This window comes from Tympanuchus pallidicinctus, unplaced genomic scaffold (genome assembly GCF_026119805.1).
Source record: "Tympanuchus pallidicinctus isolate F22 unplaced genomic scaffold, pur_lepc_1.0 scaffold3, whole genome shotgun sequence".
Taxonomy (NCBI): domain Eukaryota; kingdom Metazoa; phylum Chordata; class Aves; order Galliformes; family Phasianidae; genus Tympanuchus; species Tympanuchus pallidicinctus.
Genome location: NW_026294747.1, coordinates 99226679 through 99248735, shown reverse-complemented (window position 1 = coordinate 99248735; position 22057 = coordinate 99226679). Strand labels below are relative to the sequence as shown.

Below are 22057 nucleotides of genomic sequence, written 5' to 3'. Positions count from 1 at the left end.
CCCGGCCCGCACAACAGAACGCAGCGCCCGACCCCCCTCGCCCGTCCCGGCCTTTCCCCTGCACTCACCGCGGCGCGGACGGCGCGAAGGGGAGGAGCGGATCGGCGCTGCCCCCGCCCCGGCCCGCGGGGAAGCAGCTCCCGCCCCACGCGCGGTCTCCCCTCCCGGGCGGAAAGCGGCTCCTCCCCGCGTGGCCGTGGCCGAAGGCCTATTTCCTTCGTGAGCCTGCTCTCCTCCCCACAGCTGGCCGAAGGCGTCTTCCTCGCAAAGCCCGCCATTCCTCCTCCCCTGAGGCACAGCCCTTCCCCGTCCTGCACGGGCTCACACCGCTTTCCTCAGCAGGAGCCATCAAGCACCCACCATCAGTTCCCTCCGCTGGGGCAGCCAGGTGATTATTTTCCATTTTTTTCTTGCTAAAACACTCACTTAAAAGTGCCCAAGGAGCCCGTTAAAGGTAAAGCAAAGAAAGCGATTGTGGCATTAAGGTGCCGGGCCGTTTGTTTTTTGCCCTCTATACTGCAAATTGCATCCATGAGAAGTACAAAGAGCCAAAGAAAATTTCAGTTATGCTTCCACATCACCCACTTTATAGCTTAAATAAGTTCCCAAAGAACACATTGCACAGGCACGGGGGGGTTTGATAACTGCATTTTTATGTACTCAGGTTCAGACCAGGCAACGCTAATACAAAAAAGTACCATGTTTTACAGCATCTGTGGTGCCCGGCTTTAGGAACAGCCCTCATGTTGTACGTGACATCAGGACAGCAACTACATGCATCCCTGGCAGAAGTCCACAGGAGTGAAAAAATACACAGAGAAGACATGGTAAATTTGCTACTTTTTCATTTTTTCCATCTAAGCTGCCACACAGTGACACTGATTATATCTTATGGCACAGAAGAGAAGCCGATGTTCAGTAGCTTCACATCATACAGGTTGCCAGTTTTCCTTTGTCATCCTCAGACAAGGGGCTGCCATGTACCATGGACTGTAAAGTACTGTAGAAGTACTGTAAACCTTACAAGTGCCACCAGTTTTGCAGGAGATTGTCAATGCTGTGAGAAAAAGGCAACGTCTGTTCACCTATGGTTTAATAAACAATGCTACGACACAGATGCACTAGGATTAATTCACAGGAGATTTGGTCTGAAGTACAGTGAAATCTGCAAATCCTAGATAAAAACCAAGACAGTTAGAGAAGTAGTTAAAAAGCACAGAATTATCCAAAAATGATTATTTAGAATCTGTTGGTTGTACCTAAGTAATTCAGCTATGCTGATTAGAAAAGGGGAGGCAGTTATACTTCGAGTAAGATCCTTTGCTGAATGCCGTTTTCAAGCCTGAGTCCCCTTTCAGGTTAACACTTTAAAACATGGAAATAGTTAAAAATATTTCTCTTTTGTTAATTAATATAAATGGAAACAGTAACACCACAGTTTCAGATAGGTTGGGCTTAAGCCTTTGTGAGAACACAGAAAAAAGTTCAGTATGGCTTTAGAGTGCAGAGTAGACTGGACTCTAACAAATCTTTGAAAATCTTGACAATTGTGTATACATTTGTGAACAAAGGGCCTGATCCTGCAGCCCTTATTCCTCAGAGAGTAACTGAGCTGCAAATAGCTAGCAAAATGGGCCTTTTCTTTTAATGGTCTGTAAAGAGGACAGAAAGCACAAATTTGCGTGCAGAGCTGTATAAGAATTACAGAAAGCTAATTCACCGATCTGCATGTACTTAAGCTATAAATACAAAGTGAAGAAGTTGTCAGTGTCAGTGTGTCTCCAGACTGCAAATTATGTCTAATAGTTTACTGTAGATATACAGCAAGCTCCTCTTCTCTTGATAAATAAAGAAACCGTTGGTCAGCACAGTGAGGAGAAGGATCTAACTCAAGGTGAATGGCCAAGCAAGCACAGAATTATTCTATGCAAAATTTACTTTGTTTGCTTTAATAGTAGCTTCAATTTCTTCTAGGATCGGCACCGGTCCTGCATAGTTATTAGTTTCAATAGCTTCTAATTTCTTCTGATACTCAATTGGCAAGCCATTCTGTTTTGCACCCATGCAGATAACCTACAGATTAAAAGGAAAGGAAAAAAAGACTTCAATAGTAATGTTAATAAAAACAGATCCCTCCAAACATTTGCTGAAACAGAAAGAACCACTTAAAGCAACATGAGAAAACCAGGGAGTACCAAAGCTACCTAAGATTTTGAAATGCTACCAACATGCTCAAGAGTCCACAATTAAGTTTTTCATTCAGTTATTCAGATCAAATCCAAAGCACAACAGTGAATGCCTAGATAGGCTACAGGATTAACAGAAATTGATATTTGGTTTAGTGAAAACAGATTCCTTTGTTTGTTTGTTACTGCAGCTTTCCTTCTACACTAAAAAAAAAAAAAGAAAAAAAAAGAAAACCTGAACTTTCAGTTCAAGAGAAACTTGGTGACTGTGAGAGGAAAAGAGAAGGATGTAGGAGCCCAGGCTTGAAGGACTCACTAGCAAGCTGTCAAATAGGAGTGAAAGAGATAAATGCACAGACTTTAGAAACTGACAGTATTGCAAATATTCATTCATGCATTGAACAGCCAGGATACCCAAGGATGAAGTGCCTAGAAGTGATTAATTTACCACAAGAAGTACACAACAACATATGGATGCAAATGCAGTCACCTTTATAAATTTCTAGCCTTCTTACCTGGTTACTTTAGTTTAAACAAATAAATCAGGCTGAGGTGGGAGGAGGGGGGGGTGGGGTGGTAGAGAACAACCTACCCTGATAACAGCAGGAAGGAATATTTAACTGGATAAAGTTGCCAAAATTGGAAGTCTGCTCTTACAGCATACTAGGGAGAGCTCAGGTGCAGGAACAGACTCAGTGAATCGATTCCTTGAAAAGCCCTGAAGATCTGTTTTGACAGGAAGCAGGAGGGGAAGGGGGAAGTTTGTGAAATAACAAAGCCTGCTTTCTACGCAAGCTTTCTCTTAAGAAATCCTGCAGCAGCAAAGCAGGTCTTTGCTGTGCTCCCAGAAGATGATTTGAGGGAGTCACTTCCTTAGTTCAGATAGGAAAGTGAGCTATAACAGACTTGAGCCCAGTTTCTTTGCTTTTGGTTGAAAACAGAAAACATAAACAAAAAAACAATGCTACAGTGGTGTCTATTTGCAGTTGCTAACAACTGCAGAATTCCAGACATGCAGTCGTGCCACTTGAGGCTAGGTCCTCATCAGATCTCGCAAGCTAAGCAGGTCAAGCCTGCTGTGTGACTGAATCATGTCTCTCTACACTCAGCGAGTTCCAGAACAGTGTTGAAACACTTTTGCCTCACCAGCCACCAAGTGAGAACCCTGCAGTGCCCTACGGTGGTGGTGGAAACCTGTGATCTACTCAGGATGCAACTGGTAAAATGAGGCAGGTGAACCTATGTACTAGAAGATAGCTAGACTACAAGCCAGGTACTGTGTTCACCCCATGGAAGTTTCCTCTGTCCTAGAACTATGCTCCACTGAAGTGGAATATTTTAATTTTTTAGTTCCAAACAGAAAATTGGAAATAAATGGCATCTTTCGGAAATCCATGTGTCAGTCTCACTAATTCATGAGTTAAATAGAGGCTTCATGCAAAGCAGAACTAAAGCAGACAATAAAACTGATTTAGTACATCTTTATGATGTTCTGCAAGCACCATTACACTAGTACATTGCACAAGGATTAAGTTGTTCCTTAACGTTAGAATTACTCATGCCTTTCATCCACTGTCAATAAAGTACTTATTAAACAGGACACAAGTGCTGCATTATATATTTCTGTTCACTCTCTCCAGATGCAATACCCACCTTTTTATACTGGGGAGAGGGAGGACCACAAACGTAGTCCTTCATCTGGTAGCTTCGACAGGTCAGAACCTTTCCTTCTTCAGCATGGACATTAACTTCTATTGGGACATAAATGCCATCTTCAACTCCCTCTTGCCTAAAAACGACATATATTCCTTTCATGCCTAATAATCAATGTGGAGTAACATCTTTCAAACTGTGCAATTAAACCTATACATTTAGCATAATAATTCAGAACACTGATCTGCGCAGTTATCTAACTTAAAGAAATAAAGCAAAACATAATACAGTACTTTTGTGCAAATTACTTTCATTACTGTGCAAGTCTGGTAATCTACAAGAGAAACTCAATCAAGATTATCAGATTACAAATAATTAGACATTTGCAAAGTTGTATCTTGCCACTGTGTTACATTTGATTAAGAAGAAACTGGCACAACTCTTGCAATGAACGTTCCAAAGTGAATAATCCAAGACAACCTTTAATTTGTGCAAGACTTGTACAGTAACAAACAGTTAATTCAGGACATATATATATATATAGATAGATAGATATAGATATAGTTTTTCTAACTAGTAAAATCATGCTGCCTTAGGAAATTAAAAGCAAGTACAAAACCAGAGCTACCTTTTGATTTTAACCTTTAGCATTTAGCTACCAATGGATGTCTGAATACAGAGTTCAAGAAGAGTTAGGACAGTGCTTTCAGGTTTAATTTTTTGGTAGTCCTATATGGAGCCAGAAGCTAGATTTGATGATCCTTGTGGGTTTATTCCAACTCAGGATATTCACAGGTTCTACTATCATTACAAAAGGCAAGAATACATCCTATTTTCATCCATTTCCAGTTCACATTCTTGGAACCAGTGAGGTAGCTAGGAAAAACTTAATGCCTTTTTGGTGAAGTTATAGCACTTAAGTCTCTAGCATCTTAGCTAATATTAAAGGATATTCTTTCTCTAAAAAAAGTCAGGAATCTGCAATTCCATCCCTAGCCTACGGGGAACCAGGTAGATAAGAAAGCAGGGACTTGTGAAGCTCCCTCCAGCCAGGAGCATGCTACCTAGATGCCTTCTCTGGGACTAGCACTCCCAAACAGGACATGAGAGTGCTGACTGTGCCCCTTCTCATTATCAGTCAATAGTTTGTTATCTTCCAGCTTCACTGTAGGCAATGAAAAGCAAGTTGGAGCTTCAAATTTCATAGCCAAGATTATAAGAACATACCTATGTAGCACAGTGCAGTCACAACGAAGGTTGCTATAGTACCAGAAGCAGGAGAACTATGTTAGCCGAATGCTTTTACCTAGCTTAATATGCCTTGCTTCTTTATCCTCACTAGCCCACTGCTACAGTTATATGACAGTAACGAACTGCTTTGAACAAAGGATCCTCTTGCACCAGAAGTGAAGTCCTTCCTTGGGCCCTGCAGGAAGTTTTGCTACTCCTTCATCTGTTTACCCAGATGGTCTTCCAGACTCTCTAACCTGAGTACAGGTTGGGAACAACTTGCTCAGACTGCCTTTGTCTTAATTACTGAATACAGGCAGAACATTCTCCTCCACCATGCACCATGCACTGTGATGGTGCACAGAACCTCTCCCTTTTAAAGGGAGAAACAATACTGCCCCAGCTCCCTGCCTGGATCTTCCTTAAGGACAAAGTTTAGAGGCATTTATGGAACAGAATATTCTGAGGAAAGGAGTTTAAAAAAAAAGAAGTGTAACCTGCCCAATGTATCAGCTCCAAATCAACATCCATACTTTACTAAAATATCCCTAACGTAGTTTTTACTTGAAAACAAAGCTATTTTAATCTCAAATACTTTAAAAGCATACAATGCAAAAAAAATAAACACATACAATGGAGTGATATGCACATATTAAAATCCAAAGCATCTTCTTGATTGCAGCAAAAGCTTCCACACTGCTTGTCACAGAAAGTTACCTATTACTTTTGAATTGCTCTCTAAAGTAATAGAAGACAGTGAAGTTAAGTCACCTACTTATCCAGTGAACTTATATTGCTAGCGTTCAATTTCCACACTATTCCCCACACTTCGTCTCCAGGGCTCTGAACAATGGTAGCTGTACCTCCATGCCAGACAGAACTTGTCCTGCCTTGATGATGGCCAAAAGTGAGCTTAAAATCCTGCAAATGAAACCAATGCAGACAATGAATTTCTACTTTGCTTAAGATAGGGGCTGTGATCTGTTCTTGATGCAATAGGGGCAGCTGAAGCACAGCCTGCAAGAAGCCATCTGGAGCTATGGGAAGAAGAAGTGATAGTCCCAAAGGCAGGGTCTCAAAGGGGCAGAAGTCAGCCTTTTCCATCTCTGCAGGATGAAAAGGGACAAAGGGGAGAGAGGTCTGCCAGAAAACACTGCCGGCAGAAGTCGCATTTGCAGACACCTAACTACTAACCAAACATTTCTAGTGCTGTAAGAAAAGAGGTAATAATGAAGCTTCCAAGACACAGAGCTTTGGGCCTTTTCCTCATTCTGTAACAGAGGTGCCCAGGCATAAGATACCATTTGTGTATTTTCTCATGTTTTATGCTGTTTCATCGCTCAGTTGGAACATTCCTGGGTATTTTTATGTCGAGACACATGTCTGCTTGACCAAGCCTTACTCACAGAATGGATTGGGTTGGAAGGGATCTTAAATGCCAGCTGTCTCCAACCCCATGCAAGTACTGCAAGTCAAAATATTGCTTCAGAAACCAAGTGCTTTTTTTCTTACAGCTAATACCGAATGTTGCCATAGAGGCAAAATAGAACAACTTGTTCTTGCATTTTCCCAGGGTCATTTCACACCTGATCTCACAGAGGTCAGAGTTTCATTCCGACTTGTTAGACAATGCGTAGCCCTTTCCTAGCAGGAAAGAAGAGAGCTTTAAGGAAGACTTCCTGAGCAATAAGAAAATAAAACAAAGTGGCAAAGACAAAAAAAATTAAAAAAAAATTCGAAACAGCAACACAACCAAAAAAAAAAAACTTATGCAGCCGCCCAGCTTTACTTGTACGTATCAGGGCTCTGATCAGCGCTGCTGTGCTGTAAGGACCCTGGACAAGGCCCCGCAGGCAGGGAAGCACGCAGCTGAAGCCGGCTGCTGCTCGCAGGGCAGCCTCGGGGTTGCGCTCCCGAAGAGCCGCTCCGCGCTCACAAACCGCTCCCCCCGCCGCCCGCCCCGCACGCACCTGCAGGCGGCCCCGGGCGCAGAGCGCCGCCGAAGGGTTGCGCAGCAGCAGCCGCTCTCGCAGCAGATTGCTGCCGTAAGCGAAGTACAGCACGCGATCCTCGCCCGCCTCCATCGCCCCGCTCTCGGCCCGGCCCCACGCGCCCCTCCTGCGGCGCCCGCCCCGCGCCGGCTGCCTGGGCGGCTCTTCCCCTCAGCGCCGCCCGCCATTGGCTGGCAGCCCTCGCGCCGCCGTGCTTCGCGCCGAGAGGTAGTGACGTGCCGGCGGTCCGGAAGGCCGACGGTGAGCTGGGCTGCGTCTGCACGGGGTGGCCGGCAGGGGAGGGATGCGATTCTCTGGTCTGCCCTCGTGGGGTCCCATCTGGAGTACTGCGTCCAGGTCTGGGGCCTCGGCACAAGAAGGATGCAGAGCTGTTGGAGCGTGTCCAGAGGAGGGCAGCAAAGATGATGAGAGGGCTGGAGCACCTCTCTTGTGAAGAAAGGCTGAGGGAGCGGGGGTTGTGCAGTCTGGGGAAGAGAGGGCTGTGAGGAGACTCCACTGCAGCCTTCAGTACTTGAAGGGAGCTTGTAAGCAAGAGAGAGTGACTTTTTACACAGGCAGGCAGTGATGGGACAAGCTAAGTTTCCCAACACAGGAAATTTAGGTTAGATGTTAATAATTCTTCACTCAGAGGGCAGTGAGGCCCTGGCACAGCTGCCCAGAGAGGCTGTGGTGCCCCATCCCTGGAGGCACTCAAGGCAGGGTTGGATGGGGCCCTGGGCAGCTGAGCTGTTGGGTGGCAGCCCTGCCCATGGCTGGGGGTTGGGCCTGGGTGGGTCCCTTCCAACCCAAACCATTCTGTGATTCTATGAAAATATAATTGGTAGAGCCCAGCTGTTCACTTAAGCCCACAGGCAATGGTGTCACTATGGCTGCAAAATATAATTTAAAAGAGGGAGTGTTAACTGTTAATCTCACTGACAGCACAGCAGGTTTTCCAGACTGGTCAAAACACACAAAGGACTGTGCTAATTAGGAATTAGCCCCTGAATTCCCTGTATCTTCTCTCCATGACACCAGGATGTGGCACAGCTCAGGATATAACTGAGCAGGAGAAAAGGATGGTACTTGGTCTGAAGGAACAGATTTGCAAGCCTTCCTGCTGCTGTACATCCAATGATGGCAGTGTGAACACAACAAAAAACTGCGTGTTTCCCATTGGGGAGTAAAAAAAAAAGAAAAAAAGGGTGGAAGGAACTCTCGTAATTTGAGCAGAAACCTGCAGAGTTTTGGTGGTAGTACCAGATTTTACGCTACTGCTCACCCAAGACTTCATGCAGGGCAGACTGTTAAAAAAGACCCTGCTTTTTGAAGTTAAATTAGTGTCAGAGACACTGACACAAGCCCTGTGCTAATCTATCTGCTGCCCCAAGGCACTGTTTCCCCTTGCTGTAAAAGCAAACCCCGCGCACAGCAAGCAGTCAGGAGCATGTCTCATATTTGGGAGGCTCCCAAGGATTGGGTGCAGAAGAGAGTTCTGGATGCCCACTGGTGTTCTACATTGTCCATGGAGGAGATCAGGAGGGTTATTTGTACAAAAGTAGGATTTTATTCCCATCAGATTTTTATCCCTAAGCAGAATTTACTCCTGAGTCCCCTCATATCCTACTTAGGATTTTAGGGACCTGAAAAAAGTGTTAGGCAGTGGGATAAGTGAAACCTGCTGAAATATGTGGCAGTCCTTCAGTGTGCCTGCCTGCCTCCTGGCTGTCACAGCGTGAGCCTTAATTAATACTCAAAAAGTAAGAACTTGGAGGAATAATAAGGGCATCTGATGCAAATGAACCACTTGTGCAGTCCTCCCCACAGTTTTCCTCTCCTCCTCCCCCAGGAGCCCTGGCAGGATGTGCTCTGCAATTAGAATATCAGTGAAATGGTCCCTATTTGCTGCAAGGCAGTTATTATGGCTGTGATAGCTTCTTGATATGATGTGCAAGGTCTGGGGGGCTGCCAAGATTTTATGTTCATGCGAATGAATGCAAATGATTTTACAATCATTTTGTAAATGTTGTGGTGTTGCTGTGCTTGTTCCTTCCCTATAAAATAGAGACCATAAAATCCTGTGAGCACAGCCTCCTGTCCTGCACAATAGAGCAGCCTGGGGCTCCTGACAGCTCTGACCAGGGGGAGTATCCGTCATTCATTGTGCAGTTCTGTTTTCACATTTCTGCAAATAACACATGTGATCATTTAGGGGAAATGAACTGTTACAGTGCCTGTGTCTGTGCATGCTTCCACCTGCCTTGTCTCGGCTGTGGCCAGAGCCAAAGCAAGCTTGGGGCCCATGCTGAGCAGCGCAGAGCTCTCCCTGGCTGCTACACGCTCAGTGTGGTTCTGAGGTATCTGCAGGTCTGCACCATTCAGCGTGGGGAGCAAGCAAAGAGGGAGGGCCGTGAGGCTTATTCCTATATGGGGAAGAGGAGGGTGTGCATCTCCTGGAACCTGGGTTTGTGCATGTAGACCATGATGAGTTTCTTGAGTTCCTTCAGACTCTTGTAGAGGCAAAACATATGGGAGCTATTAAAAACAAACAAACAAAAAAAAGCTAAGAAGATAATGTGCTTGAAATCTGGAGATGTGAAAATGGGGAGACTGCTTTTGCAAACAGATCCCAGTGTGTGCAGTCATGGCATGCAGCTAATTTAGTCATTTTGACTTGTGCACACATTCTGCTCCGTTCAGTACTGCAGGTACTTGCAGGTGTGTGACTTCAGCAACTGGTTTAAAGACCTTGCCAAAAATTACATCAGCTTTCACATGACCTAGTTCTGTACTTCTTCTTTTGTGCTTTCCTGTCTGTAAGCACTTCTGTGCTGTTAACCTTCAGCCTGCAGAAGACATTGTGTGGCTCCAGCCCCTTTGTGGGGTCATGTCTTGTAGCCACATGCTTTCCACAAAGCAGTATCATGGTGCTTCTTAAGCTATGAAGACAGTTATGTCCTGGTGGAAGGCATCCCTTTGAGCAGGACAGGAGAAAATGCCTTCTGGAGGGAAGGGTGCTAACACTGCTTTGCTTTCTTTATAAGATACATCATGAATTGTCACATTTGTGACATCTTGGGTATAAAAGGCAGAGAAGCCATCCACAGGCTGCACCTGCAGATCTTCATTAAAATTGATGGCTCACAGAAAGTTGCCCAACAGGTGAATTTCTCCTTCTGAGTGCAGTTATGGTACTCAGGACCATGAGCCTGGCACACAGGAAAACCAGCCATTGAGAGCTTTGTTTTGGTAATCGCTGTATAATGGCTTCATCCATGCTCTCATCATTTCTTTGCTGAACAGCAGCTATGGAGAGCTGGATTTTGTTTCATACAGTCCTTGATGCTCTAGTCTGTTTTACTGTGTAAGTGCAGTGACTATGCTACTGTTACACACATCCTTTGGTGCTCATCCCAGCCACTTCTGGGCAGTTCCTGCCACACCTGCAGGAATCTACCAATCTCGATGTCTCCATCTTGTGTGAGTTGTAGAAAAGGAGCAGTGGGGCAAAAAATAGATCTCAAACAGGTGAAGGCGGATCTAAGGGGATAACCTCTCAGTCTCCAATTTGTAATGAGCCATACAATAATCACTGGGCAGCAAGATATGAATCCAAAGCTCAGATGTCTGAGATTCAGTGCTTTGTGTGGGCTTGTTCCTCAGACAGAGCTCTTCTGCATCAGAACTTCTTGCCAGATGAGTGTCATTGATGTGAGGAGCACTCGTGGCATAAATTCAGTCCCAGATCACATCTATTATTTACAGGGTTTGCAGAGTGCAGGGACTTACAGAAGTCCCGTCCCAATGAGGCATAGAATGGCTGATAAACAGGAGAATAACAACATTTTCTTCCATGACACATGTGGCCCTAAGCATCTCTAGGGATGCACATTTGGTAGCTGCTTGAAATAGGCTTATTTCATCTCTGCCCTCATAGGAAGCCCCGATTCATTTTTATTTTTCCAAGCAGTCAGGAAAAAAAATCTTTTCAGTAAGACAGGGCAGGTCCTCATTCCTTCCTTACGACTCACAGGAGAATTGCGATGTAGGGAGGGAGGATCATCTGTGCAGCTGATGTTTTGTGGGAATGTCAGTTGGTGCTGCTTGTGCTGGAAAACAGTGAGGTACATGAATAATTGCAGGTAGCAGTTGTCACTGATCGGGCCAGTCAGGACTGCGTTATACAAAGTGCTCCTCTGACGTTTCACTGCATTCAATTGGGAAGAAAAAGAAAAGAAAGAAAAAAGTTTTTTATGAGTGCTAAGGGCATCTGACCACCAGGTGCCACTCTTGCTCCACAGGGAATACGAGCGACTGTAAGACCAGGCGTGGTTTGCAGGAAAAGCCAGAACAGGCAGACATCACTGTTTTTGTCCCTGTCTGGATTGGACTGAACAAAGAGATTTAGTACTTGCTTTAAGCACAATAGTTACCCCTTCAGTTTTGGCCGTGGAATTCAAGCTGAAGGTTTCTGCTCTGTAACCAATCAAAGCTTCTCAAAAGCTGGTGCTGGGTGACCAATGCATAAGGCTGGAGTTGAGACTGTACTTCAGTATGATATGCACACGGTCTGAAAATTGGGTCATTTAAAGCAGCCTTAGCTCCATCACGCTGTGGCAGAGGTGGCTGAATCCTGTGGATAGCACTGCAAATGCAGGCTATCCATATTGCCATGGCTGGGGAGGCTGCATGGTTGGACGCACAGAAATTTCTGAGCTGTAACTTCTCTGCTTGCAGTTTGTTTCATGGATGCTCACCATATGTGAGCTGTCTGCCACAGCTTTCTGTCCTGTACAAAGCTGCAGGAAGTAATATTTGAAGTGATCATATCAACACTTATAAATACCTACAGTACAGGAATCAAGTGGATGGGACCAGGCTCTCTTTGGTAGTCCCCAGTGACAGGACAAGGGGAAACAAGCAAAAACTGCAACACAGGAAGTTTCATATGAACACGAGGAAGAACTTCTTTACTGTGAGTGTGATGCAGCACTGGAACAGGCTGTGCAGAGAGCTAGCAGAATCTCCTTCTCTGGAGATATTCAAGATGTACCTGGGCACCTTCCTGTGTGATCTTCTATATGGAAATTGCTTCAGCAAGAGGTTTGTGATCTCCAGAGGTCCCTTCTAACCCCTACAACTCTGTGATTCTGGGCACAATTTTTGGTCTATGAAGGTTTCTGTCATAGGGGACAGAGTGCTCAGTTCATTTATGCATGAGACCAATCCCTTCTGGAGCTACTGCCACTGCCAGCCTTTCCAGGTCCCCTTGCATGCTTTTGTTTTCATGGAGAAAAGCAGAATTCCTATCTGCTTGCAACCACAAGAGCTGCCCTACCAGTGACCCCAGAGGATGTGACTTATGGGATGCTGTAACCACTCTCATTTAGGGGTAGAAAGGATCAATTTGCACTATTGGTTTTATAGCCTTGGCTGACGTTTAAGTCTGAGGCGCCATGTGGACTTCTCATATGACCATACAACACATCAGTAAAGTCCAGTTTTCCTTTGGTTGTGCTTGCCCTTCCCTTATCTCTCCCTGCTGATAGATGACTCATTAGACCTGTTACTTAGATAGCCAACAACATCTTGCTCAAGGTCTCTAATCAGATCTCGTCCCATCTGAGTTCTCCACAGGCTCAAAAACCTGACATTGCCTTGTGTCTACTTCAGCTGGAGGCCTTTTGTTGTTTACTGGTTGTCGCTGTCGACCTTTTCTTTTCCTAGATCATGAACAGAGAAGTCAGATGCAAGGTCACTGGGGGCCGCTGATTTCCAAATCCCAGAGCAAGTGATTTTTCAAGAACAATTCCATTATGTGATTATGTTATGGTCTCTTACTGGGTTTTCTCAGGGAACTCATTCATCATAGAACAGCAGGTCTCAGCTTCCTGTAACACCCTCAAATCAATCTCGTGGTATTGCTGAAACCTTATTTTAATATCTTTCACTGTAATTGCTTAATCGTTTTCTTGAAGAGGCCATCCTGATGTATTTACTAGCAGTCAGGCTTTTCAAGAGATTACCTTTTTAGAACACAAGAGCTAAAAAAACCCACACATCAATCCAGATATCCTGAAAAAGGAACTGAAAAATGTGTTAAAAATGTCCTCACATTAAAAAACCTCGCACCGAGACTGGCCAGTTCTTTGGGATTTTTTGAGTGGTGAGTGAGGTGTCCCAGGCAGAGCTGATAGGGGCAAGGTAGGGAACACAGCATCCTTATTTGCATGGAGAGGAGTTACCCCACAGAGACTTTTGCAAGCGTGTTTTCAATGTCCCTTTTCTGATGTGCTTCTTAGAAGAAAGTAGATCAGCTGAACTCCAGAGCTAAATTTAATCTGCTGTCTGTCTCACATGCACTAGTGAACCTCTGCTCCTGCTGGGCCAGAGTGATGTGGTCTTTTAGTTTATTTCTTGGATGAGAAAAGGAGGCATAGTCACAAGTAGTCCAAGTCAGTGGCTTGGGGCCCTGCTTCACAACTGATGGGAGAGAATAATGCAGGAGAAATAAATAAATTGTGACCTTGCAAACAATGTCCAGCTGCAGCTGTTTGTACAAGGACAAAAAGCTGCTGCCATTGCTTCAATAGCTAGAGAGTTTAGGGCAGCTGTTACTTATGCATCTGTGCCAGTGATAAGGACTCCATCTGGCTCCAGCAGTTTTAGTTTTCAGGAACAATTTTCTCTTAAGTGAGCACTTTTGATTTGTATCTAGAGCATCTAAACCCTTCCACAGCCCATTCTGCTGGCATGTTGCTATACCTGCAGATTTGTTTGCACCTGCAGACTGCCATATCTGTTCTGCAGAACAAGTTCTTCCCGCAGCAATAAGCACTCAGAGAGTTTCAAGTGTAGAGCTGCTGATAGAACAATCACAATTGCTGATCAAAATTTGCATCTTATCTTCCCCATGTCCATCTTTGTGGATAAAAGTGTGGTAATGCAAATGATAAGGAAAATACATTTCATTGTCCAGCTGGCCTCTTTCAAAGGGCCTTTTGCCCATTTCTGAATCATGAACCAGCTGATTTTTCATAGGACCCACCCTGGATCTCCTGCTCCTCTGCAGGCTTCTGGCCTCAACTCCCACCCATGCTCCATGTGCTGATGTGTAGGGGGAACCACGTTGGTGTGTGCCCTCAGCACACTGGGCTTGCACCCAGCGTAGTGCCTCTGGGTGGTGCAAGAAGGGAAGAAATAGAAATAACTGCTTGTGCCCCCTGACTTGGAGCTAGGGAAAGTACAGCATGCCATCCTGTCGTCGCCCCCAAAAATGGGTGCTCCTAAGTGACCAGCTGCATATTCAATGACGCCTTGCTCTGCCTGGATGAATGTCTTTCCAAAGACAGAACTTCTCCTCATGCTGTTCTGACTGTACTGCAGTCATTGTTCTTTGCTCTCTTGAGGGTTGTACCTGCTCCTACGGCTAATTTAAGTTAGCTGTCTCTACTAATTAAGGCATCCTAATTCATGGAAAAATACTGAGCCTTTATCAGGCACTTCCTGGCTGGAATACAAAGTAGGAGACCAGAGCTGAGCATGAGAGAGATTGCTCTTTTTCTTTAAATAGCTTGCTAATGTGAAAATGTGGTTATAACCAAAGTCTCATGAGGATGAAGATATTTTCCTGCAGCTATAGCCCAAGTCTGGACTGTTTCTCCATTTCTGCTCAAACTCCCACTCCATACAAAATGGTGTTACCTGAAAAAAAGCTGTTTTTTGTTTGGGATGGCTTGTGCAAGCAGGGCTTTAAGCGGAGGAGAATGTGAAAGCAGTGCTATTCACTTCCCTAAGAGGGGTGACCCTGGAAGGGCATGGCAACCTGCCCATCTGCCTTCCAGCCCTGTGGCCAGCAGCTGGCTCAGAGGTAGCAAGGAAGAAGGGGTGGGGGGTGTCCTTCTCTTCTGGTTTGCTATTCTCCTGAACACCTCACACCAGCTGTTTCTCTGCTGCCCAGACACATCTAGCTCCCAACAGGAGTGGGACTGAGCAGCTGGGGTGTGAATGCCAGAGCCCCAGGAGCTCTCTGACCACCAACAGCAAAAAGAGGAGCATTTGGTAAGCATTCACCAGTCTGATGATTGTGATGATACATAATTTTTAAAGGGCACATTCAAACAAGCAAAGTACTTACTATCTTGTTTTATTGGCTTAGAATTTAATCATTCTTGCAATTGAGGAAGAAGACTAGAATCTGCCTTCTAATATAAGCAGTACAAAATTGCCTATCATCCTGACACACTTCATATGTGAAACTACGTACCTTTTCCAGAGAGTAGCCTAATCATCCTTTTAACTTCCCACTGGAACACTAAATGATGCTTTGTATTGTTCCAAAGGATCATTTCCATCAAGCAGTGATTGTGAAGCCTCTCATTTGTGTGATATTTCTCCAGCACCCAATTCTGCTGTCGCAGATCCTGTGCTCTTGACTGACCAAGGCCGAAGAATCTAATCTTTGTTCACCAGTGTTTGTAGGATGGTGCCACAATCTGTTCTGTTTAGAGAGGGAGAGGAACGAGACAGCACAGAATCATAGAACATAGAATGGTTTGGGTTGGAAGCTACCTTAAAGCCCACCCAGTTTCAACCCCCTGCCATGGGCAGGGCTGCCACCTGGCCTTGAGCACCTCCAGGGATGGGGCACCACAGCTTCTTTGGGTAGCTGGGGCTCACCAGCCTCTGAGTAAAGAATTTCCTCCTGACATCTAATCTAAATCTCTCCTCCTTTAGTTTAAAGCCGTTCCCCAGTGTACTATTACTACCAGACCATGTAAAAATGTCTGTTTCCCTCCTATCTGCTCTTGGTGAAGCTGTGCTGGCTGTTACAGATCACCTCTATGTCCAGTATGTACCCTAACATAGCTTCCAGGAGGAACTGCTCCATACACAGATGTGAGGCTCACCGCCCTGTAGTTCCCTGGGTCTTCCTTTCTCCCTTTCTTAAAAATGGGAGTGATGTTTCCCTTCTCCCAGTCACTGGAAAAAGTTGCCTAAAAGTCAAAGGAAATATGGAGAATTAAAGGCAACAAAGGAATGAATCAGCTTTTCCAGTCCAAACACACAGAAAATATGCTCTCAAGAGTGACTTGCTTTGCCTCCCTCCAGGATACACACATGCACAGGAGTGTTTAGAGTTGTCTTCAGGATCAAGTCAAAGAGGTGCAGCCAACAGAGCCTGTCAGTCTGGGTGAAGGAGGGAGATTGGAGCTAATCAGATGATGATGATAAAGCCAGAATTTTAAACGTAAGGCTAATTCATCCTCCTTCAGTGCATGGAAGTCTCCTCTGGATGAACCATTAGAAGCTCCTTTTACTACACTGGATTATTTAAAACTCACTCCGATTTGCAGAACATTCCCTGGGAATTATATTTTAAGCACTCTTGTGGTGAGCATAAGAAAATTTGACAGAGGTCATTTCTGCCTTGTTTGATATTGATTTCTTCCCGATGAGGAAGCATTTTAACTGGGTTACAAAGTGTTCTTCTCTAAGATGCTTAAAATAGGACCGAGGAACCATTATGATATAAACTAATCAGCTGGACATCAAATTCAGAGATGATCCTGAAATTGCTTAGACATTGATTCTTCATTATCTTTTCCCATGGAGCCATATTGCTCAATTCTGTTATCATTGAACTGGTGCCAGAAGGAGGACATTTGAGAGAGCAGCAGCAATGCAGAAAACTAAATTGTTGTGGGTTATTTATTTTTACCCCCACAGAAGACTGTGAAAATACTTCTCAATATTTTAACAGTGAATGCTTGTGATCAGAGAAATTGTAGCTTTGGGTACATTTTTATTGCTTCTCAATGGAACAGTGTTATTACTGATGATTGCAAAGGCAATTAGTAACAAGAGAACGGGTGTTGCAAGTACAGCATGATACTCCTCTCAATATTATAGAATAAAGACATCAAATTAAAAGAAATCAGACAATTAGTTTACTCCTTGAAAGTCCCATTGAACCTATCCATGTAAAAAGAGGGCAAAACTGGGACCTTTCTTCTCTCTTTTATGTTCATTCCCGTTTGTTCTGTGTGTTTGAGAGCCTCGGATGAAAGGAACAATCCACAAGGTACAGTGCCAACCTTATTCAAACACCACAGAAATCAATTGGAAAATCTTCCTTGGGAACTGGACTAAGGCTGATATTAATCAGAAGCTGCCAAGCCTTAAGTACTTGTCTCTGCCCTAATGCAACATTGCCTCTTACCACAACCCCTGTTTTGATTTAAGTCTCTTTTTTTTTTTTTTTTTTTCCTGGAAAGGGTAGATTTTAAAGTGCCAATGATACAAAGGTAGCAGAGCTTCCAAGAGCTTGTGGGAAAATGTTCTGGGACACTTTCTCTATCTAAATATGGTCAGGAGCTAAGAGAAGGTCACAGCAATGATATAAGTGCATAGATGTGATTCTGTACAGTTAAGGTGTTGCAAAAATGAACATACACGAAGAGAGCTAATGCACTGAATCCCCATTGGTTGCTGGAGCTGAATGTTCCCGGTGTGTGGAGCAGGGAGCTCCCCTGAGGCCCAGGATCATGTTTCCAGGCAGAAATCCACTGATGCAAAGGAAAATTGCCATTTTCCTGGAGGGGTGTAGGATTTCATAAAATCAATCTATGATCCTCCCTGGGGAAGATCCTATGCTGGTCTAAAGTGGTTGAGAGCTCTGTTAATATCAATTGAGGGTTTTGCCTACAGATTTTCTTTCCAGGGAGAATTGCTAGAGGCTCTGCAGTGGCTAATGGCTGCAATTCTCTATTAAGCTCTCTCATTGCAAAGGGTATTTATTTCTTTATGTTCCTTCTTTCTGTCTTCCAGCTGCTCTTGCTAACTCTTCCTCTTTGCCTTTTTGTCTTCCTTTACCCTTCTCTACCAACAGATTTTAAAACAAACAAACAAAAAAAGATCTTCAAACAGCCTCAGTTCCTCTGTTCTGCTGGTTGACCACTGCTAATTGACCCCAACACCTAGTGCATAACACTCCAAAGTCAACAAAGCAATTACTTGGAAAGAGCCAAAATCTCTGTGTTCTGTAGCTTGGCATATCTTGCTATTTGTGTTTCTTCTTCAGAGCCCTTCTCGGTTCTTGCCTTGAACGTGTTAAACTTTTCTCAGTCTCCATTTCAGTCCTGAGCCTGATTAAGTTACCATGTAGGCAGTGTTGTGGCTGCATTTTAAGCACAGAAGAGCTGAGGTTATCATTTGAAGTCACTTCTGCTGCTTTCCAAAGACTCTGAAGTAACTGGTTCTCAGGGGAAAACAGTGTTCAGAAGCACAGCTCTGTCCTGGCTTCATGCAGCCTCCTCTTGATCTAGATATAAGGGCCAATTTGCTTACATTAAGCCTCTGGGAATAAATGTTTGCAAGGCAAGTATTTATTAAGAGATAAAATCTTATCAATTTATTTAAAAATAGGTTAAAAATAGTGTTTTTTTTCCTCAGACCATGCATGGTATTGCACTTTCTGGGGTTGGAATAGCTGGCAAAACCAGTGTGACCCAAGAGTATAGACCACAAGCTCTGAGAAGGAAATGAAGTTCTGCCATAGCCATTTCCTTACCATCTGTATCCAGAGAGGGCATGTTGCAGTGCCAGTCTTCGTTCTCCCTCAGTCAGTGGTCAAGGAAAGAAGTCCAGAAGTCCAGGCTTGCGTTTTTTTTCTGTTAAGGTCCTTCTTTGAAACTGGCAGAGGAAAATCTCATCTGATGGCAGATGTTTTTATCCTTTTTGCCAATAATGACGTGAAAAGCACTCCCTGACATGAGAGAGACAGATGCATTTTGGTCCTTCTTCTCCAAGGATTCACATTCACACTTTCCATTTCACACAAAGGTGCTGGAACCAACAAGCTACAAACTACTGTCGTGGGATGGATGGGGATTATTTTCCATCTCTCTTGTTGTACCAATCCAATTTTTGTACTTAATTCTTGTTTTTGTGCAGTGATTTGATATCATTCAGTGCTGAAATGAAACAAATGAAAGTTTGTTTTGGAAGGAATATTTTGATCAAAAATCTCTGTCCTTGTGTCAAATTTTCATCTTCTACCAACAGAACTTTTTTAGGCAGGGAGGTTTGTAAAAGTTTCTGCAGAGAGCAAATCTTGGTCAGTAATCACGTTTCCAAAATAGGAGAGTCCAAGTGCGTTATTTATGTGATGAGTGATGAGACTCTTCATTTACATCTCCTTCGCAGCTTTAGGAAAGAATGCGACTTGAAGCAATCTTAAATGTCACTGAATAAAAATAATTATATGAATTCGTTGTATGAACTGTTTCACCAGTCCAAATCATTCATTAGCTTCAACATACGAAAATATGCTGCAGAGAACAAGAGAGGATTTTGTCTGAGAAGTTTAATTTTGTAAAATTTATGACTCCATCATTCAATTAAAGTCAGTGGAGTTGGCTAATAGAGAATTTGACCTCAAAAGAATAAATCTTTCTCATGTTTTCTTTTATCAGGGTTTCAACAGATCAGTTTGTTTGCTGGCTGTCGGTTTCTAGGAGTTTGCTGTGGCAAACAATGAAGGGATAATTGCAAATGCCTGTAGCAGAAGCTCTTTTAAATATTCTTTTCTTTCATGCCTGGATCTTCTGTTTCTTTCTAGAGTGAGTGTAAAGGGTATCTGAATCAGACGGAATTGCCCTTCTGACTTACTGCTGTTTGGAAAGTGTATTGAGATGTCTCCAGGTAAAAGGGATGAGATGGTGGAGGAGGAGGGAAAGTGGATGAAATAACTGAGTGCAGTGTATTGTGTATTTTCTATAGCTTTTATCTTAGACATAGTAGGTGCCCAGTGAAAGCTGCTTCTCATATTACCAAGTTTCCATGCCCTTGGCAGCAGCACAGAGGTCGGACGTTCACGCAGAACTATTCATTGATGACCTCTCTGATGTGCTGAGCACAAACACACTTTTCTTCGCCCTGGGCATGCTGTACTTCTTCTATTCCCACTTGTTTCTTCAATAAACCTACTTACTCTGTCAGCTAGAGAAAACTGCCCCTGGCCTCATTTTTGCAAGCTGCTTCTTTGTCTCAATGTATCTCACGAAGGAGTCTGGCAATTCAACAGAGAAATTTTCATTTGAGTGGTTCCTTAATTTCCACTCTATACCTTTGGCAATAAGTAGCAGGAGTGTGGACAGCCCCTGCGGGCAGACATGAAAGCAGGTGTAGCAATTTTTGACCCTTTCCAGGTTAAAGAGCTGGAATTTTGGACTTTCCTTATACTTGCTTATAATTAGAATGAGACAGCACTAAGCTACTTCTGCTGGAATTTTCTTACGACTTTATGCATGAATTAAAGCAATTTCTTCTTAGGGTCAGGTTGTTCGAAGAGTCTGTGCAGTAACAGATGTAAATAAACTAACATAAAATTGAACATTATGTTTCTCAGAATATATAGGTTGGTCTTTAACTCTTTTTTTAGTCTTAAATTCTGGCTATGAAAGCTTCTAGTTCACATGGTTTTCTTATGTGTTTGATTCTCTAAAAGCCTTGCAAGACTATACCTTTTTTGCACATATTAAAGGTCTGCTAGAAACATGTAGAAGTGAACAGAGGACCAGCAAGAGATAGCCTGGGTCACAGATTAGGTCCTAGGCCAGAGTCAACAGCCAGGCTCTGAAAAAGACATCAGATTTCAAACTCAAGACTGGGTCAGAAGTCTCTGCCAAGGTCTGAAAGTGATAAGTGTTCATAAGCTGATAAGGGGAGAGTTTCGTAGCAAGTAAATTCAGCTTGTGTGGGGAGCCAGCAAAAATGCTTTTCAATCCACTGCTCTCCCATTAAGCTCTTCATTGAGCACCCCATGGAAAGACCTTTTAGCCAAAGGAAAAACTATATGTATGTGCAGTGTGATTTTGTCTCTGATGCTGTCAGAACCCAATACAGGTAACCTCAGGTGTTCCACGCAATGAGAATTTAATGTTAATACCAAATTTACCTACTCAACATATTTGGCCTTACATGGCTGTACTTTGATTTAGCAATGTAATGAGAGCACACTAAAAGCATGATATAGCAGTTGTAACATGCAGCGCAGTCACAGCACCAACACAGACCCCAAATTCTGTGTGCTCCACTGCTATGATGTCTGGTGTCCCCCGTTGTCTGTCCTGTGCTGTGCCACACATACAGCCTGGCATTCAGTCTGTGTTACTGCTGAACAAATCCCTTGACCTCAGGATAAATATTCCCACTTAATTTCAGTGGAGGAGACTGCAGGCAGCTCCCTCATGCTACCAGCAATTTGGGCACCTGCATGTCCATGCTTTTCACTATGTGTGCAGCCATAAGTTCTGTATACATCCTTTCTGTTTGGCTGTGGAAATGATGAATAGTATAGAGTTTTTTTCATATAAGAAAAAGGTCTGTTCCAACCAAAACCATTCAATGATTCGGTGATTCTTTACCAGAGGAGGCCCTGGAACAGGCTGCCCAAGGTAGTGGTCACAGCCTCAAGCTGACAGAGTTCAAGGATAATGACAGAGTTCATTGGATAATGCACTTAGACATAGGGTTTGGATTTTGGGTGATGCTGTGTGGAATCAGGAGCTGGACTCTATAGTACCTATCGGTCCCTTCTAACTCCAGATATTCTGTAATTCTGTGGTTATCCATACCATTCTGTTTTTATAGTGCTAGCTCTAGTAAACTGCAATTTAAATGATACCTTACAGAGTCTGAGTGCCTTTTATATTGTTATCATAATGGACTTGCCTTCTGCCTACCTCATCTTCTAGATGAAAGGCTAGCAGCCTGCAAATTATTATGGTTATTATAATCATAGGCTTTTCCACTCCAATTTGGGCTTACATATCTAGATTTAGGAATTTGAAACAATATCGAGTGCATTTCGAGTTTTCATTTTTCATCATTATTCTAAAACAATCTAATCCTAAGTAGTAGGTGAGCATAAATACATCCTAAAACAACTGCAGTTATAACAGTGAAGAAATACACCTCATCTTATAGAAGAAT

The 22057-nt window shown here is 43.7% G+C and overlaps 3 protein-coding genes across 7 annotated transcripts in view; 1 reads left to right on the top strand and 2 right to left on the bottom strand.

Moving 5' to 3' along the window:
- NOD1 (nucleotide binding oligomerization domain containing 1) overlaps positions 1-179 on the bottom strand; it is a 41511-nt gene extending 41332 nt beyond the window's left edge. For all 4 annotated transcript variants that reach the window (XR_008209568.1, XR_008209569.1, XR_008209570.1 and 1 more), the window contains exon 1: positions 69-179. The gene's annotated coding sequence lies outside the window, so the exon portion shown is untranslated. The remainder of the gene's footprint in view (positions 1-68) is intronic.
- A 453-nt stretch (positions 180-632) lies between these two features.
- Positions 633-7187, bottom strand: GGCT (gamma-glutamylcyclotransferase). The gene is made up of 4 exons (XM_052695941.1): positions 7040-7187; positions 5845-5990; positions 3840-3975; positions 633-2073 (listed from the first exon to the last, which is right to left on the bottom strand). Exons 1-4 carry the CDS (start codon positions 7151-7153, stop codon positions 1924-1926), a joined length of 546 nt encoding a protein of 181 aa, XP_052551901.1. The 5' UTR covers positions 7154-7187; the 3' UTR covers positions 633-1923.
- A 42-nt stretch (positions 7188-7229) lies between these two features.
- The window catches only part of ENTPD3 (ectonucleoside triphosphate diphosphohydrolase 3), a 41831-nt gene continuing 27003 nt past the window's right edge, over positions 7230-22057 (top strand). The window contains exon 1 of one of the 2 annotated variants that reach the window (XM_052695906.1): positions 7230-7321. The gene's annotated coding sequence lies outside the window, so the exon portion shown is untranslated. Of the gene's footprint in view, positions 7322-19581; positions 19766-22057 lie in introns of those variants that run through there. The other variant, XM_052695908.1, reaches the window with a different exon arrangement.